Raw genomic sequence first — 18,385 nt, 5'->3', positions numbered from 1 at the left:
ACAAGTAAATATTAATTGAGCCAGAGAGCTGTCACCGTAGCAGTGAGAGCCTCCCTCGGAGATTCAGACAGAGGCTGTGAACAAGGGTCTCCTAAATCTCAGATGGATGTCCTGGACACTGACCAGAGTTAATGCTGTTTGCATTAGTTTCTGTTGTTGTTACAGTTTCTGCAAAATATTTAAATATTTCATCAAGCCAAAGCAAGGAGCAGAACTTCTTTCTAGTTGTASTGAGGATGCTTTCCTGAATAATGAAAGATTGCAATTGCTATGTAAGAGCATTGTCTTATACAAAATGGAACAGCTTCARTGGTGGAAATGGAGATATAATGGATATAAACAGAGGTAAAACATTTTTCTAGGAGATGATATTGGATAATAAGACAGCAGCTGGTAGTTTTGATTTTTGTTTCCCCTGATTGTCTAACATTTTATGTTATTTTAATTTAAAGGGTATTAGAATGAAATGATTCATTTTYGATTGAGTGGAGTAGTTTATTCAGTGTAAATCAGAGTTATTCAGAGATAAATCAGCAGCAGCTGGAAGAGTATTCTGGGTAAATATTATGTTATATTTTTCCTTTACCAATTGCTGCTGACTACATTTGGAAAGAAATAACAGGCTAGGTAGACTGTTGGTTTGATTTACGTCCTCTACAACTTCTAATGTTTGCCYTTGCAGCCAGGGACTATTTTACTCTATACATTTTAGCTCTTATCTTCTCTATGAGGTGATAATCCAGGCAGTAGGAGCAATAGGTTTCCATTAGGCAAAGGGCTCGATATCCAAGTACGCCTTTTCAGCATTCAGTAGGGATGCGGTCAGTGATGTTCAGCTGGATAGGCCCAGTGAATCTAGACTGGTACGGCCTGGGTGACAGCTAATTTACGCTGTTACTCGGTTGTATGTTTTTATAGAAGTCCTGCTGCCAGCACTTGARCCCTCCAATTTAAATCTTCGGGAGAGTTGTGTACGCTGCATGGCTGTGGCTGTTCTTTTTTCTTTCCTATACTTATTCCAATTAATGAGCACCCTCTGGGAATCAATCACTGCGTGTGACTGTCATAGTGCAGGGCTGTGCAGGTACTCAAGCTAGCTCCAAATRAGCTAGCTGGGAGACTGGAAGTTGCAGAGCTGCATTAATGTGGCCTTTTACCTGAAGTAATTGGCCCAGTAGACAAATGGAAAAGATTGATCTAACTAGATTCCCATGCTAGATYTACCACTATCAGTGTCTGAGCTGGCTTAGGATTTCATTGGGCCAATTTGATATAACATGATCTCTCTTTGGATTCAGACTCTCTTGGATTCTAGCTGTTAGCTTAGTGGAAGTTTTTGTCCAAGAGGTGCACATAAGCACTCCCAAACAGACACCCAGTGCTAAAGGGATGCCTTATAAAAGGATAATGCTTTTATGGTGAAATTATGATGAAATCTAAAGCTTTTATGCCACACATCTGTTCAGTGTAGCAGAAARGGTTAACTGAAGGAAAGCCCTAGCCCTACCCCAGGAAGTTCTCAGAACTAGGCTAGAATGCAGAAAAGATTCAAAGTATTTTAAACAAGAGATAAATTGCTTAAATTGCTTTCTGGCTAATTCTGTGCCTGGAGTGAAGGCATGCAGCTGAGTTTAAGACCTTAAAAAAAAAAAAAAAAAAAAAAAAAAAAAAAAAAATTGAGGCATCCTGTGTTGAAGCAGTGTAAATAGGAACATATTCAAGCTTCTAAATATATATTTTTCTAATAGTCTAAAGGCTCTGGGGCTTTTCCTTTCCTAATTATATAGTGCAATATGCTGTCTGTTTCTGTCTTGCTACTTCAAAAATAGAAATTAGTGTCATAAAGGCAACGAAGAGAAAGGAGAAAAGAGACACTGTGGATGATAAGAAGCTGCTGTGCTAATATTTTTACTGATACCATTACCAGCCACTCGCCTGAGCTCGTAGTACACTGACATTTCATTAAGATGACTGTGACTGTAGTATTTGAAAATCTGTAACTAAAGCACTAGCCATGGGCAAGAAATGTGTTTTATAACAGTGTTGCAGCTGTGCTGGTCACGTGTCAGGTCTCAGTAAGGACCTGTAAACATACAGTCATTTCAAGCAACAACACATTCTTAAAATCAGAAGGATTTTCTGATATTTAAGTTATACCCTGACAATTTGAGTTCAGCCTCTATCCATGATATATTATATTATCAAATATAATTTTTTTTATATATAAATTAATTATATTATAAAAATATAATTTAATTATCCATATAATAAAGCTCTAAGTTGTCTGGTAGGACACCTGTAAGTAATGCTGGCGTGACTTTAAACAMTCCTGTGTGCTATTCTGAGGAGAAATTTCTACCTCTTAACTAACATCATTGGACTTCTGSTATACCAGGGAAGAACTTCCTCTGTACTTTTTGCCTTCTCATGCAACCCACACAGCTGTTACCTTCCGGAGGACGTGAGGTTCTTGCTAGTAGGTCCTGGATCAGGGAATCACAATAGTGACTGAGACTCTGCATTGACAAGATGGCTCTTTTTTATGCCAAGACCACTGCAAAGATCCAAAGCAGCAAACAGTGAACTCTGGAGGCAGCTAACAGAGCTTCAGGTCATCCTCCATAACCTCATGCTGACAGTCATGTTGACACATGAAGTCATGTCCTACACAGAAGGACAGACTTGGTTTCTGTTAAAATTGTAGTCATATCTAAATATACATCTAAGTTAAAAACATTCCTAGGATTTCAGATGCAATCACTTTTGTAGRCTCTGGGCTGAAAATTAAGCTAGCGTTGGTGTCAGCTGTGAGGCTGCATCAGCATGGCACTGGACTCAAACAAATACACTCTGCTTTTTGGCAGGATTCATTAGCTCAGGGACTGAAGCCTTCAGGCTCCACGCAGCTGACAGACGGAAACTGGTTTGCCAGCACAGGTGGAGAAAACTTCCACCTATTTGTATGTGCTTACAAACATGCAGAGGAAGAGATTAGTTCTTGTCTTTACATGCATATGCCCCACAAGCTCTGTAAGCAGCAGAAAGAAGTTTTTGGTTTTCATCCCTCACCTCTAGGGACTGGTGACAAAAGTGAATGCAGCCAGAAAAAGGCAGAGAGTTGCTTTTACTCATTACGTATTATTTATGTCAAATATGCCTAGAGGCAGCATTGGGGGTTAGGTTGTTTGAGATGAGCCAAGAAGGGGTAGAGTCTCCCCTTAAAGGTWTATTCAAMTRGTAAACAGGAGACAAATAAAGTGGAAAATGGGTGGGCTTTTAGTCCTTCATTAAAAGTCTGTGAAAAAACAAGCGACCTGCTCAAGGCTGCGCAGGAGTTACTGGGATTCAGGTGCCAGGCAGTGTCTTAAGGGAAAAGATTATATTTTTCTTCAAACTATTTTGTTGTAATAGATTAGTCTCACTTGCAAAAGATTTGAGAGAATGAAGGCATATTTTTTTTCTCAGAAGTGTAATATTTAATTTTTAGTTCTTGCATTCCTCAGGAGCACAGACTATTCTGCTGTTGTTAGAAGTATAAGTTAGACTTGATGCTTCAGATAYTGCCTTAATGTTAAATACAGCAAGGTTTCTGTTATAGATTTGTATTCTTTGACTAAAACCCTGACAAATCCTGAATTATTTTTCAGCTAAAGCTGTAATTTTTATCAAGCATATTTAAGCCAGTAAGTGTTCTGTGAGATGACTTTTGATTTCGTTATAAAATATACAGGGTCAAATATTGAATTAGAATTGGCTGATACCTACATCAAATATATTTTTGTAAGTGCTTGATACTCTCTGTTTTCCAAAAAGAACTAGAAATGACAAATGAGATCTGATCTTTTCTTTTTCTGCTAAGGTTTATCTCTTTATTTTTAAATTAAGTGTAATAGTAGCTTTATACTATTTTAAAATGCCAGAAAGAGGCCTAAGTGTAAATGTGAATTTGCCGTAGAAATTGGATGTTGTGCCTAGTGAGTAGCTGAACAAGGGGATTAGATTATACCTAAGGAAACAGTGTGCCCAATGGGATATGTATGTCTACATTCTGTAATTGAAATGGCAGACCTTAGGGCTGCCGTGCAGTAAAATTCAGATCCCAGCCTTTATTCTGAATTCATGGTTAAAAATAATAATTAAAAAAATCATTTCTCCTTAAAAAAGAAAGAAGTGATATGAGCAGGTACCAAAAATTCCTACCCCAATATATTGTAAATTCTGTTTACTGCGGGATGGAAAGGGTGCATATCAGGATTAAAAATAAAAAAATAAAATAAAAATAAAAGTAAGCATCTCCCTGTCTGTATTCATAACCTGATTCTGCTAGAGTCAGATAAGGTGCCTCTGTTATGATCCTGTATTTCACTAATTAAGGATAATAATCAGTCCCTGTAGCTTATCTCCTTTAATCTTACGTTCCTACTGAAAGAGATGTGTTCTCATGATTTCTAGAAGAAAGCAAGCATCAACTCTTTGATAAGGTAAGTTTGAGGAAAAGATCAGACAAAGCAGGAAACAAAGTGAAAGTTTTAATTCTTCTCTCTTGCTTATGTTGTTTACCTGATACTTAAGGAGTTTTACACTGATCTTCCTTTAGTAACAGCATTTTTATCTTGATGGCAAAGCTTTGATGAAAGAGTAGCATCCAGATCAGGTTCATTTTTTTAGAGAAGATTTTAAAAAAAAAAAAAAAAAAAAAAAAAAAGCTACATTTGCTTGGAAATATCTGTTAATGGTCAGTATTCTGCAATATAAAGCAAGGTAACTGCATTTTTGAGAAACAGGCTGCCCAGTTAATAGACTGCAGATGAAACAGAAGGTGTCTTGATGGTAACTAAGATGTGTGGACAACTGCAGCTTTATTTATTTATCAGTTCTGCAGAGTACAGACCTATCCCTTGTTTCCGAGCCCATGGTTGGTTACTTTGAGCAGGACTTGAGTGAGGTTGCCTTGAGGGTTTGACATTTCAGTGTTGTGCCAGTCCCAGAAGAAGTCCATGTCCATGCCCGAGCTCTTGGGTCCTGCGCAGTTGTGCAACATCCACACTCAACTGCCGTGCCTTCTGCTTCGCCCCCTTACGGAGCCGCACGGACTGACGCTGCTCGGCAGGGCGATTAGCTCTTCAGGGTTCTCTGCCACCACGCTGTACTGCTTTGGGTTTCTCTGCAGTGCACCGTAGTGCGCAGAACAGACCAAACAGAATGAGCGTTACCAGTTGACACCTGCTATATTTCTAATAAGTGCCTAAGTGCTGTGGCCGTCTTCTTTTTTTACTACATGATTGAGGCAATTATCAGTTTTTAGGGATGCTTGCACGGTTTCTTGAAATCTGTAAGTTTAGGAGAAGGTAAGCAGGTCTAGAACAAACTGGTAAAAAACCTTTAAAGGACGTAGTTTAATTAATTGGTTTAGTGACATATTTTGCTATTATTATTTTAGGTCCGTGTTGCTGCAGCATTTGTAGGTGACTGATAGAGTAGAGCTGGAGCATGGTAGGAACTGTAGAAGGGAAAACTATCCCAAGCTCACTGTCACAGGTTTCTATCTTTAAATAATAACTCCTATGCAAAATATTGGACCTGAAAGCCTTGTGCATAGCTTTAAGGAGAAAAACGAAATATCACAGACAGTGTGTTGAGATGTCGCTTTGATTTTCTTGCTTTATTCTTTTCTCTGAATTTATCTCTTATTGTCTAGTGAATTCTTTGAATTTGCCAAGTGCTCTAAAATTATAAATTTAAATATTATAAATATTATAATTCCATCACTGGAGCAACTTTGTATTATTATTATATTCACCTTACACTAGTAGCATTAGTTTTTTCAAGGTTTATAAAGGATGATCTTACTTTTAACAAAGCATATAGCTCTAAAATGACAATTTTTAAACACTAGGATGGGAATTCTGGTGTACTGTAAGCATCCTTTTCCAGAAGGTCTTGCTTTTTCAGTAAATGAATGTGTGTGGCTTATTGGTTTTGACAGGATAAGTATGATTTCATGTTCTTTACTGACTCTCTGAAGAAGACATCAGTGCACGRCATAGAGTATATGAAAACAAAATAAATACAACTCTCCTTTTCAATGATTTTTACAATCTGTTCCCCTCCTTTTTATCTGCAAAACCATCCAGTGGTTAGGATTCTGTGCTTAGTTCATTAAGCATGGTATAGCCAATGATAGTGCAGGTATTAATAAGAGTCAGAAATTTGACAAGAATCAAATACATGACAATATTAATAGCAAGATGGAACAGCACCTTAGGCGTAATTACTATCTGTCTGAGTAGCAAGTGGTAGCAAGGATGTGTTCATGATTTATTTAAAAGAAATATTTAAAAGCAATCAATTTATATTAGAGCACTTATTAATTTGACAGCCAAACCACACAATTATATGTTTGGAAAATTAATGCTTCTGACACTGAAGAAAAGCAGCAAATGCCATCACAGAATGAAAACTGGAAACTTTACAATACATCACTTTTTATCAGAAAGGAAGTTTCAATTTTATTTCCTTTTCAAAWTGAACCAATTGTCAGTTGAAAGCTACTATACATAATTCCCTCTATAAATGTTCCTTCAAAAGGCTAATAAAACAATATGTCTTTGGTTTCAAATAGTTTGTTTCTTTTTATTTTCTTGATAAAAACAGCATAAGAACATAACAAAAATTCCTTCCAAGCTCTCAGAGCTCAGTTAAACTTTTTTTTTAAAAAAAACTTCATTCTTGCTTTGTGTGTTAGGGCTCTTGAGCAATATAATGTTCAAGTCTTCTTTTGCTGCTTCTTTTTGCATGCTGATTTTGCATTTCATAGCTGATTTTTGTGTATAGAAGTTAAAGTAAGTGGGAATATTTTAAGTGTCTTTTATTTTCTTCACTATCATTTTAGACAAAAAGAATAACGTGTTTGTTTATATATGCCTTTTTCTTCAATACCCAAAATACTTGCAAGCATTTCATAGCAAATTTACATAGCATAAGAACAATATAGTTTCAGTTCATTTAGTTCTTTGGAGCTTGCACTTCTCTATTTGCCAAGCATTGGCAAAGATAGGACAGTTCAGCAGTTAAGTCATTAGCCCACTATTTTGGAAACAGATTTTAGTGCTCTTAGGCTACAAATTTCCTTTTCAGCTTGGACAAATCTGTAAGGGAGAATACCACTCTAACCAGGACAATCAATTAGTTTATCCTAAGATAGTATAGTAGATACCTTTTAATAAGAATATGAGGGAATTTCATTCGTAGTTTAACAAAAAATAGGTGATATTACCACACAGCAGGTCTCAGAGCCTACAGACAGTGATGAAAATATAAGCAATAATATTTACTCAAATTATTTGACATGAAATGTTCCTTTTAAATTGTCTACTTTCTGTAGGACAGCATTTTTACTTTGATGATTCAAATTGGTTGGCTCTGGTGAAGAAATGTAAGAGATTTAAGGAGGTATTTGAATGATTAATGGTCAGTTGTAGTTTAACAAAAAATAAATAATATTACCACACAGCAGGTCTCAGAGCCTACAGACAGTGATGAAAATATAAGCAATGATATTTACTCAAATTACTTAACATGAAATGTTCCTTTTAAATTGTTTGCTTTCTGTAGGACAGCATTTTTACTTTGATGATTCAAATTGGTTGGCTCTGGTGAAGAAATGTAAGAGATTTAAGGAGGTATTTGAATGATTAATGGTCAATCTGTWTTAAATTAATTCAGTTGGTTTCCTTAAGAGCAAGCATTGCAGTAATAGCATGAAGCATGAATGCTGTAACCTGATTATAATGTTGAATAAAAGTCTTTCAATAAAGCTCTATAAAGAAGAGAAGCTGTTTATTACTCGTTTCTGCCACTGTGGTGGATGCAGCCCCAATTTATGGAGGAGGACAATGGGCGTAGATGATTAACTAGGCTTTAGATTGAATTGGGTGCACCTTTTGGGGCAGTAAGCATTCCATTTCCCTCATCATCATCATCACTGATGAAGCATATTGCATTGAATTTGTCTGACAAACTTTGTAGTGAAGTGTTTTTTTGTTTAACAGCACTTCTGATGAAACTGGAGTCCAAAATAACAGCTGAAGCATTTACTAGGTGTGATTCTTTGCCTTTCTTGTAGGGTCAACGACTGTATCTTGCGAGTGAATGAGGTCGATGTGTCAGAAGTCTCACATAGCAAAGCAGTGGAGGCCCTGAAAGAGGCTGGCTCCATAGTTCGACTGTATGTTCGCCGAAGGAGACCTATTCTGGAGACCGTAGTAGAGATCAAGTTGTTCAAAGGACCCAAAGGTAAGTATGAAAATGAAGACATCCATTTTAAACTTGATGTTTGACCTCTGTTTGTTCATTTGTTAACTGATTGACCTGCCAATACTGAAACGCAGTGAGTTTAGGCTGTTAGAAATTGAATTAATTGGTTGCATATTTTTTTAGTTATAAATTAAAATTATTCCTTATAAAGGAATTAGGAAGTTGTAGTTTGTTTCGTTTGATGTTCACTGTAGAGATGGTTCATTGCCTCCAAAGCAAATGTAAGATGCAGAAATATTATGCACTACACTGACAGACAGACATTCTTCCTCTGAAGTTTCTCCACCAAGACCATGACCTTACTTTAAGATGCTGTTGGATACAGTCTTTCTGAATTCTTCTTTTGTTTCAAAAGGATTTATGACTATCCTACGTCTCCTTTCTACTTTCATGTCAGCAATTTCTCCTGCAGTGAAACCATTTGGAACAAGAAGACAGAGAATAAACTTTTGTAGATACATAGAAGAATTTTATTTTTTCCTTCATCAAAAAAACACAGAAATCTAGGATGAAGCCTTCGCTAGTCTAAATCTGCATTATTGCTGTTAGCAGAAACATCTAGTTACAGAAAAAAGGGCTTTTTGAAAATATAAGTATATATTGTCAAATGCCCCCACAAAAAGCTGTTAAAAGATTGTTAAAGTGAAAATTTAGCCGTGGTAAAGTCTCTATATTATTATTTTTAATTTAATGTATTGCTTTTCCTGGCTGAAATTTCCTTCTTGCTACAGTATTTTTCTTTAACACTAATTTCTAGGTAAATAAAATGGATATTTTCTTTATATATGRAGATAGAAAGAACAGGCAGTAGATTTTTGGCTCCATAGTAATTATTTCATAGCCAAGTGTTTAATTAATGACATATATATGAGATGAAGGAATTTACATGTCTTTAAAAATGTTATGCATATGAGATTATTCTACTTCTTTCACCTACAGTAAATAATCGGTATTTTTTCCATCTTTACAGCTCATCTCACGTGACTATTACACTGTACTTTAGGAAGGTTTTTGTACAAGTAATGGATTATATTGGTTTATAAAACACTTGAAATTATTGATATTATCCATTAGTAGCAACCAAAGCTAGCACAGTGTTTTCAGTATTTGTTGCACTGTACATTTTTTAGCAATATTGTGATTATTTGTGACAGCAATATAACCATCATCCACTACTCTTGATAAACAATAAGACACCRTAAGATCTGAAGGTGAACTCCCAACAGCCCGGATTCTTGTGGTCAGTTGTAATGTGGAGTTGACTTTCAAGTGGAAAGGCATCTATGATAAGACTTGTATGTGCTTGAAATCAGAATGGTGATGCAGGCGGCAGTGTTTTCAAAGCTTTGGAATTAAGCATGTGTGTGATAGGACAGTCATTTTAAGTAACCTAAGGCTAAAGAAACTAAAATTCACATATCCTTTCAGATTGTGATGAAGTAGTAAAAAAAAAATCCAGTGTGACCAAATCAATTGCTGCATTATGGAAATGGACATGAGAGGCAATCACTTATTTATAAGTTTTTTGCAAGATGTTTATTTCGATTATATGCCTGAAACTATTTTACTTATTTAKTTATCAATTATCATAAAATAATTGATAATGTGGATACCAAAAGGGGACCTTTTACGACCAGTTAGAGAAACATTGCTTCTTAGTGCTACAAACATCAGTTTGGACTTACATTTTTATGAACATGAGATTTACTACAGTTATATGCTTTGAATTTTTTATATGTTGAATTTTATTCATTAAACTGAATATCTTCTTAAAACTTTAATATTATAGAAATAAGCTAACTGGAAACTTGGTTGGGCAAAAAGAAAGCTGATGAGCTAGTTCTTTGCAAAAACAAAGTTTTTCTCTTTATAATTTAAGCATTTAGAAAACATTCGCTTGTATGTTTTCAATGTTTTACAGATGAAAAAAGCAGAATGAATAAAACAGTGTATAGATTGATCAAAAATCTTAATATCAATACTAATTAGCATTTCCTTAGCAGTTTTTCTTTGAATATTTCAAACTCTTCTATGAAAAAAAAATTCTTGAGTCATAGAAAACTTGTGGTAGAAGTTGCAAATATAACCCAAGAATCTTGCTGTACATTTCAGTGCTAGCCACTCATATGGTGCTTATCTATTCATATTTCAGGTAATCTGCCTGTGAGTTGTTACTTCACACCATTGCCATAATGTGCAGGAACAACTACAGTATTTATAAATCCACACAGATATTTAGTAGCACTTTTTTACTTCTCAAATTTTTGTGTCCGGAGCAGGACCTGAAAGTCAGTGTTGTAGTTCCTGCATCAGTCTTTCCTTCCTTACTCATTAGCTTACAGAAGTGAATAAGGAAAGTGAATGAGTCTTTAGATGAGAAGGTTGTTCCATGCTAAGCTTACTGTAGCAAATATCTTTTCAAATGCTTCTTTTCCTGTCTCTGTTAATATATTACTGACTTCRTTCCTCACTGCACTGAGGATTTTCCACGTGAAAGCAAGTCTTGTTTTCCACAGTACTACGTAAACTTGGAAATCACTAGCTTCCCTGTCTCTGTATGTACAACAGATAATATCTGTCAACACTTGAAAGAGATAGATAAATAAATTTGCAAGGCTATTCATATAAATATTCTTTTAATTTCATCAGGGCGAGGGTTTTTACAAGCTATGAGTCAATAAAGGATTGGAGGATTTTTTTATTTTGTATTATTTTTTAAATGGATGTTAGTTTTTCCAGCTAGCGACCATCGTTGTAGAAGACATAGGTTAATTTTGCAGATCTATTTTGAACAAAAGTTCAGTAGCAATGATTTGGACCTATGGGAAGGACAAGGCCATGGCAGTGTGCTGGCAAGTGATGAAGTATCTGAAATGGCTGAGCTTTTCTGATGGAGGTCCCAGAGTGATCCTGTTCCTTTACAAAAAAATGTCCCAAATTTAGGTATGATAAAAGACCATATAACTTTTCCACTTGACCTTGGGCAAAGAGATAASTGAAGACACAAGTGAGTGGTGTAATAGAAAATCAAGGTTTCTAACAGAACTGCAGCTATGTAGACATTTAAATCATTTTGCCACATCCGATTGAAAATATTGGCTGATGTCTACATTCTGTTGAAGGTAATTGCTACATGTGCTACTGAAAATCCCATCCTTAAGTAATATGTTTTTCTATGTTGAAATATAGCAAGACTAACCATAATGAGAATGGATTGTGTACATGACAGTGTGACAGTATTTGTTCCTGGAGAGCAAACATGCACATATTCAAAAATGTATATATATGTGTGTGTGTGTGTGTGTGTGTGTGTGTGTGTAAAACTTGTGATTTAGCTTTCTAGAAGACCTTGCAACAAACTCTTTATAATGCATGAGGACTGAATTACTAACTTCAGCAACAGTGTCCCCTGTGCCCCATCTGTTCAGAGATTTTCAGGGAATCATGATGCCCTATCACACTGTAAATTTACCCTTTATTAAAAACAAAAAGTATTGAACAGTGTACTTTAATGTAAGATTAGTTACAGAAGTTAAACTTGATTTTTAAGAATCATCAAGCAAAATAGAATTTTACCTTTGTTAAGCTGACTACCAGAAACCTTGGTTGTGTAATACTGTATCTAACAATACTTAGTGGATAAGCTCCAATATCATAAACCAGAAGAAAAAAATAATAATTTCAGAAAATACTGATTCCAGTAACTATAGCAGTATTGGATCACAAAATAGACTTCTGACCTCAATTCTATAGCAAATGTGACATCTTAAAAGAAACAYAGCTGCAGAAATGAAGCTTGGGTTATATGAAGCAGAACAGCTGAGTACCAGGAAACTTGAGAGGAGAAACGGCAGATTTAAAAACACCAAAAAAAGGAAGACTATATTGAATATGAGAATATGGATTCTGCCATCTGGAAATTCTAGTGGCTTGAGTATAAAATCAAATAGAAATAGGATAAGTTTTCTTCACTCTTTTTGACTGTTCAAGAGTAACTATCCTTACAGTTTTCAAACTGTATTGATACCTGGAAGTGATAGCTACAGCTATCCTTCATTCACTGCATTCTRGATGGAAAGACTCTGGGAAGAGTAACAGCTAAAATTCTCTTTTCTTGTCTATAAGCTTGTCTTTTTCTCATTGTTGGTGCATTCAACCAATGATARCTTTTGATCAGATACATCCCACCCAATTTTGGGCACCTAACAAAAGATACTTGGGGTATTTATTTCTCTACTCTTTCTTCCTCTCATAATTAGGGCCATTTTTTGACTTYTCATTTAACCCATTTGGGATACTGCTATGTTTTGGGGCTCTAAATTAGAAATTAACACTTCTGTTGAGTACTAATCAGCCCACGTATGTCTCTGTGGTGGCCTAGCCTCCTTGTCTCAGTTTTCTTCTATAATCAGCAAGGGCTATGCTCCTGAACTGGTCAAGAAAATACTCRAAATAAGATATGAATGATCAGTTGAAATGGCATAATATTCATTTATTTTTTTCTAAGGATGTATATTCAACATGTAAGTGTTAAATAGGCATAACCAGTTCCAGAGGCTCCTTGTCATTGTTTGCTGCGCTGSCATGAAGGGACCATGAAGTATGTGTGAAATTTATTTTGCATGTAACTATTTGCTTTATTCTTGATGATGCCAAATAAAGTCTATAAGTAATAATGATCTTTTCTTCCTATGCTAAGAAAACTCTTTGATTAGTGGTGGAATTCTCTTTCAAAATTGCAGAGGTTTTCACCTAAATGTAAGGTATAGTTTCACTGCAGGATGGCCTTGAATTGTTACTGAAACATTCTCTACTCTCTTACCGTCTACAAAAAAATAAGTTTCACAAAGATTGACTCAAGTTTTAGTTTGGATTAGTGGTCTTAGTGGAAAAATCTGTGTTCTATTGTTTATCATCCCAGCTTGTAGTGGCAGCTGGGAAATACATTCAAAAWGCGCAGAGGAATTCAGCATACTTTTGAAATGTCTGGTTAAACTGACTCTGCTAAAAATGTGTAAGGACAGCAGAATAGTTTTTTTTTGTTTTTGTTTTTTTTAATCTTTCAAGTGTTGTTCTGAATGAGMAAAGAAGGAATCTTACTATTTTTGTCTACTAAAAGCAAAGCCAAAGGTTAGCTTTTTATTTCAGGTAATAGCTGATACACCGTTTAAAATGAAACAGGCATCTTTTTGTAAATGAAGAATCCCAATTATTTCTTTCACAATTTCAGAAAACACTGAGAGCTTTCAAATCTTGCTGTTTCATAAGTGATTATGAATGCTTACTTCAGACTGATGATGATATGTATTTTTTTATAAATATAGCTATTTCCTCTACTATTTCACTGGCATATGTAGTATCTAATTTTCTTGGTATTGGATACTAAACACTGCTTAGCAAACCTTAGGATATGGGGAGAGGGGATTTGCAGTGCAAGTTATATAGATTCATAGATTTTTTTAATTAGTTTATGATGGCTTGAAACTTTCAAAACATTTTTAATTTCATGCGAAAAAAAAATGAAGATGGTTCCAAAGTGCTTTGAGCAAAATRGGTTTTTCACAGTTTGAATTAACTTAAACTTTCTAGTCTTTAAAGACAATTTTCAGTCTTATGATCGTTAAAACTGTGAATTTCCTTCTATTTTTCAATGTTATCATCTTCTTGTGCTGTGAGTTTTTTCATGAATCATGATCTAAAGCAGAGCAAAATGGAGCAACTTTAAAGAGAAAACTGTAGAAAAATGAGGAAGCAAGCAAACATTTCTGAATGTAGATTTAACCAATTATTTAGATTTTCAACTCCAATTAAAGTTCTTCACTTCATATTAGTGTAATTCATTACCACTTACTAAAGGAAATGAAAAGAAAAATGCCACAATTGAAACTAAAATACCAGTTTTTGTGAAATGTCTTTGCTTAAGGGGACTTGCATTTCATCCTATCAGTAGCAAGTGCTCTATCAAGCCCTAATACATAATTTTCCAATTTTAAGATAGAGATTCAGATTCATCATTTATAAGTTAACATCACTGAAAGACATGCCTTCCCTAGCCCATGCAGGCTAGGATTGTCTAATGTAAGAAGATGTGACTATCTGCATACTTTATCACATAAAAGTGGTATACTCTTGAAACTCATAAAGTTAGAAAGCTCTGTGATAGTGCTATAAGAGTATTTACTGTTTTTAAAAAATATTTTGACGCATTACTGCTGTTAATGCCTAGTGGAGAAAAAATGGTAGGTTATGTCTGCACCTTCATATTCCAGAGACTCAGGATCACATTTTTTAGTTTAAGTGATAGTATCTGCATACTGCTAGTATTCTCATCATATTCTGTTTTATGGCACAAATAAAATGTCAAACATATTATCTGCCTTTGGCCGCTACAGACCTGCAATATCATCAGTATAAATTACCACAATGTGAAACAGTTCTTAAAAACCATTCTGAGTGCAGAGTGGCTCCTTCCATTATATGAAAAAAAGTAACATTTATGTATTATAATTTCACCAGACGAGAGTTATTATTATTAGAGTGGCGTACCAGTGYTTCTTTGGTCTGCAGTGGAGAAACCTGCCATGTTGTTGGTTACAATTGCACTTAAGTGACTTGGAGAAAAGAGGCATGTTTAAGAGTGGAGGTTTTTCAAGACTGTCCCATTTTGCTGTTACATTGTGTTACCTGGCTGAGAAGCATGCTGTTTTTTCACTGTTAAAGCTTAAATATGTTTCTTCTAGTTCTTTAACAGGTACCTCATATAACTTCAAAATATATATATGCTGTTCTGCATTGTGATGTTCTTAGGTATCTTGCGATACTCTGTAGAATATTGGGAAATGCTTATGATCTTTATGACTGAGACATAGCATTTTCTGTGTTCTAATACTTAAACAATTTTTCTACATTTGGAGGACACTTGATTTGATCTTTCTATAGCTTTATATTGGAATATGGTGGTRTCTGAGTGTTGTCATGTCAGACCAAATTCAGACAGGTTTGGAGCTAAATACTCAACAGATAGTGTGATGCCTTTCCATAGCACCAAAATAAAGTTGGAGCATTGATTTGAATGCCATCCCTTTGGCTGACTGTCTCATTATTTAAAAAGCTCTATCCTATGAGCTACAGGACATCAATTGTTTGAAATTTTACATTTTGGTGATGATTTTTGCTTCCCTTTTTTGTGTTTTCCTGACACTTTCCATTTGCACTAAAGGAATAAACAAAGGAACTTGGAGGACTGTACAGCAATTTTTTATATATATGATAATATAAATTGTATTATATATATAATCTATATTTTACATATATACACAAATATATACATATATGTGTGTGTGTATGTATATATTTGTGTGTATGTGCATCCTTTCCCTCGAAACCATTTATTTCTTAATAACTTTCCAAACAGTTCTTAGGATCCAGGGTTAATATGCAAAACGAACATCTAAACTCTCAGTAGATTTTAAGCATCATTTCCAGTCTTCATTCATGAAGAGTGAGGTTTCTACTGAAATGAACAGTCCTTTCTGCTACCCTGCAGTTATCATGATAACTATTTCTGAAGTGGTGCGGTAGCAATTTCAAAGTGCAGTGCTGTATTTTAATAGCCAATTGAACTGGCTATAAAAATATAGCGCTGAGCATTAAGATCATTACTAAATTGCTTCAGCAATACTTACTGATGAGGCAGCTTCAGTAGAATACGATTCATCTTAATGAACTGTGGCTGCAGCTGAGCAAAAGCAGCAGCACAGGGAAAGAAAGAGGTGCAGGTAGGCTTGGATGCTGGAACCTACTGTTTTTTCCAATAAAAACAGGAGAAAATCTGCTGTGCTTTGCCTCTATATTAGGTAGAAATTTCATACTACTATCCAATTGCTTAGATAATTTCATCATCTCTGGCCATAGACTAGCATGTAGAGCGTGCAGCAAAGTGACCTTGTTTTCTTTTTCATTCTTTACCATAAGTTGACAATCCTTTTGTTGCAATGTCCCATATTATAGTTCTTTGCACCTTAGCCAGTTTAACTCTATAAGTTCACAGTGGAAATATGAGGGATGGAAGATTTTTGTTTGTTTGTTTGTTTATTTGTCCACTTCCTTTATCAATGCAATGGGAAGGTGGTTTTATCTTCTGTGCTCAGCAGTTGGATCAGTTACGGATGCATCTCTAGGTCTGGCTTGTACAGTTTCCTTGTGGATGACAACAGAGCAAAAAATCAAAAAAAAAAAAAACTGTCTTTGATTTATCCAATACTTGTGGATAGATTTGTGAAGCATTTATCCAATGCTTCAAACAAAGTTGCTTACTACAGAGGATTACCTGGCGAAGTATGGATCTCTGGTTCACTGCTGAAAAGTTCCTTGAACTATCTTTTGCCTTGGGTTTGTTGATTATGAGCAATGGAAAAATGCAGGGTTTAAGCTTTGATTTCATTGCTGCATGCATGATTCTCTTTTCTGTCTCTATCATTTAAAAAAAACCCCACAAACTTGTCTCCACAGTTAAGCTCGCTTTTGATCTGTGGTAAGCATTATGCAAATTCCCAGTTAGTCCTGGCAAACTTCTTTTTCGAGTTCTATTTTTTTTTCTTCTTACCAAACATGATGTAATTTGCACAAGTCTTGTAATGTTGTGTTTTACAACATGCCTTTGTATTAGTTTTTTCCTTCAGACTATACATTTCTGGGTTAGGGAATATTTTCATCATTTCCTCTCCATTCTATAGTGTTCCTTAAGAGTTATAAAGGGAGTTAAAAAAGATCCCTTTTACTACATTTGCTGTTGCTGTCTGCATCAGGCCTACATAAGAAAGGGAGGAGATGCAGCAGATAATTAACATTCTGCTGCACTATCTCATCACTATATTCAGATATGCAATAAATCAAGAGATGAGGAAGGAGAATAGCATCATTTGCTGAACTACTGGGCTATGTGTAGAAAAAAGCCTTTCTGCAAACAGGAAACTACATTTTTTTTAATTTATTTATTTTTTTAGTGGGGGAGTGAGAATTGTCAAGGAAGTGAGAGTTCTTTCCACCTTTTTTTCACCACCTATAAATTCTTTTGCTTACATTCCTCAGATAACCATTCTATAAAACTTATGCTTGATCTTTCACTGATTTAATAAATAAACAATTATGTAACAGCCACTGTGGTGAGCCTGATGTGACATCCTGATGCAACATAAGATGTCTTAAGGCTTTAACATCCTGTGTGGAATACATTCACAGACATGATAGCTGTCACTTGCAACTGAAAATCCTTATGGTTGCATCTTTGCAGAGCCTCATTCCTTTCTGAATATAAAGCCAAATGGGCAGATTAACCAGATGAAATTACAGAGCGGTGATTTCATCCTTTATTGTTTTGTTAATTATCTACATAGTAATTGCTGTCTTCTTAATAGTATTTTAGAGGTCCAGGATCTTTCCTGAGAAATCTGCTGTCTGGAAGACAACAGGCATCAGCAAAATACTGTAGTACCATGAAAAACACCTTTAAAGGTGTATTTAATTAAATGTATATAACTTTAGGAGCTGTAACTATTCATTTTCCTTGTGTTCTTGTCTTGTTTTTTGTGATAACACTAAGCATAGGCAGACAGTCAGAATTTCTGAGCCTTCTGAGAAGATATTAGAGATTCTGAAAGTGGGGGACTCACAAGGCTGACTGAGGTTTTACAGGTGCAAGTGACAGCATTTATAAAATATTATTCTGCAGACTATTTCAAAATATTCTATATTGTGAATATTATTCTTCTATTTCTGCTAGCTGCAGAAAGGAAGGCTGCGTATTAAAGCATCTCTGAGCATCTGAAAGAAATAGCTCACTCAGTCAGAAGCCAGATGCCAAAGTGATTAATTGCAAGTAGTCATTTGTGTGACTGTTCCCCATGCTATATCCAAATCCTTTCTGCAGCTTTGTCATCCTTGTTTTGCATTCAGTATTCTGAAGGTAGGTATAATTGCAGTTAACCTTACTGAAAACAAAAGACTGCAACTTGGGTTCTTTTTAGATGAATTTTAGGTAGAAAGTGGTCACCAGATCTGAACACCTGGC

At 35.2% G+C, this 18,385-nt stretch overlaps 1 protein-coding gene across 1 annotated transcript in view; it reads left to right on the top strand.

The window, feature by feature from the left end:
- DLG2 (discs large MAGUK scaffold protein 2) overlaps positions 1–18,385 on the top strand; it is a 1,005,691-nt gene that overhangs the window by 677,220 nt on the left and 310,086 nt on the right. Inside the window, exon 12 of the mRNA XM_085306235.1 lies at positions 8,126–8,295. Coding sequence (XP_085162361.1) covers positions 8,126–8,295 — 170 coding nt within the window. The remainder of the gene's footprint in view (positions 1–8,125; positions 8,296–18,385) is intronic.

The sequence above is a fragment of the Rhea americana genome, unplaced genomic scaffold (assembly GCF_003343005.1).
Source record: "Rhea americana isolate MKP2758 unplaced genomic scaffold, rheAme1 scaffold_235, whole genome shotgun sequence".
NCBI lineage: Eukaryota > Metazoa > Chordata > Aves > Rheiformes > Rheidae > Rhea > Rhea americana.
The sequence above is the reverse complement of the archived record's forward strand: the minus strand, read 5'-3'. Positions and strand labels throughout refer to the sequence as shown.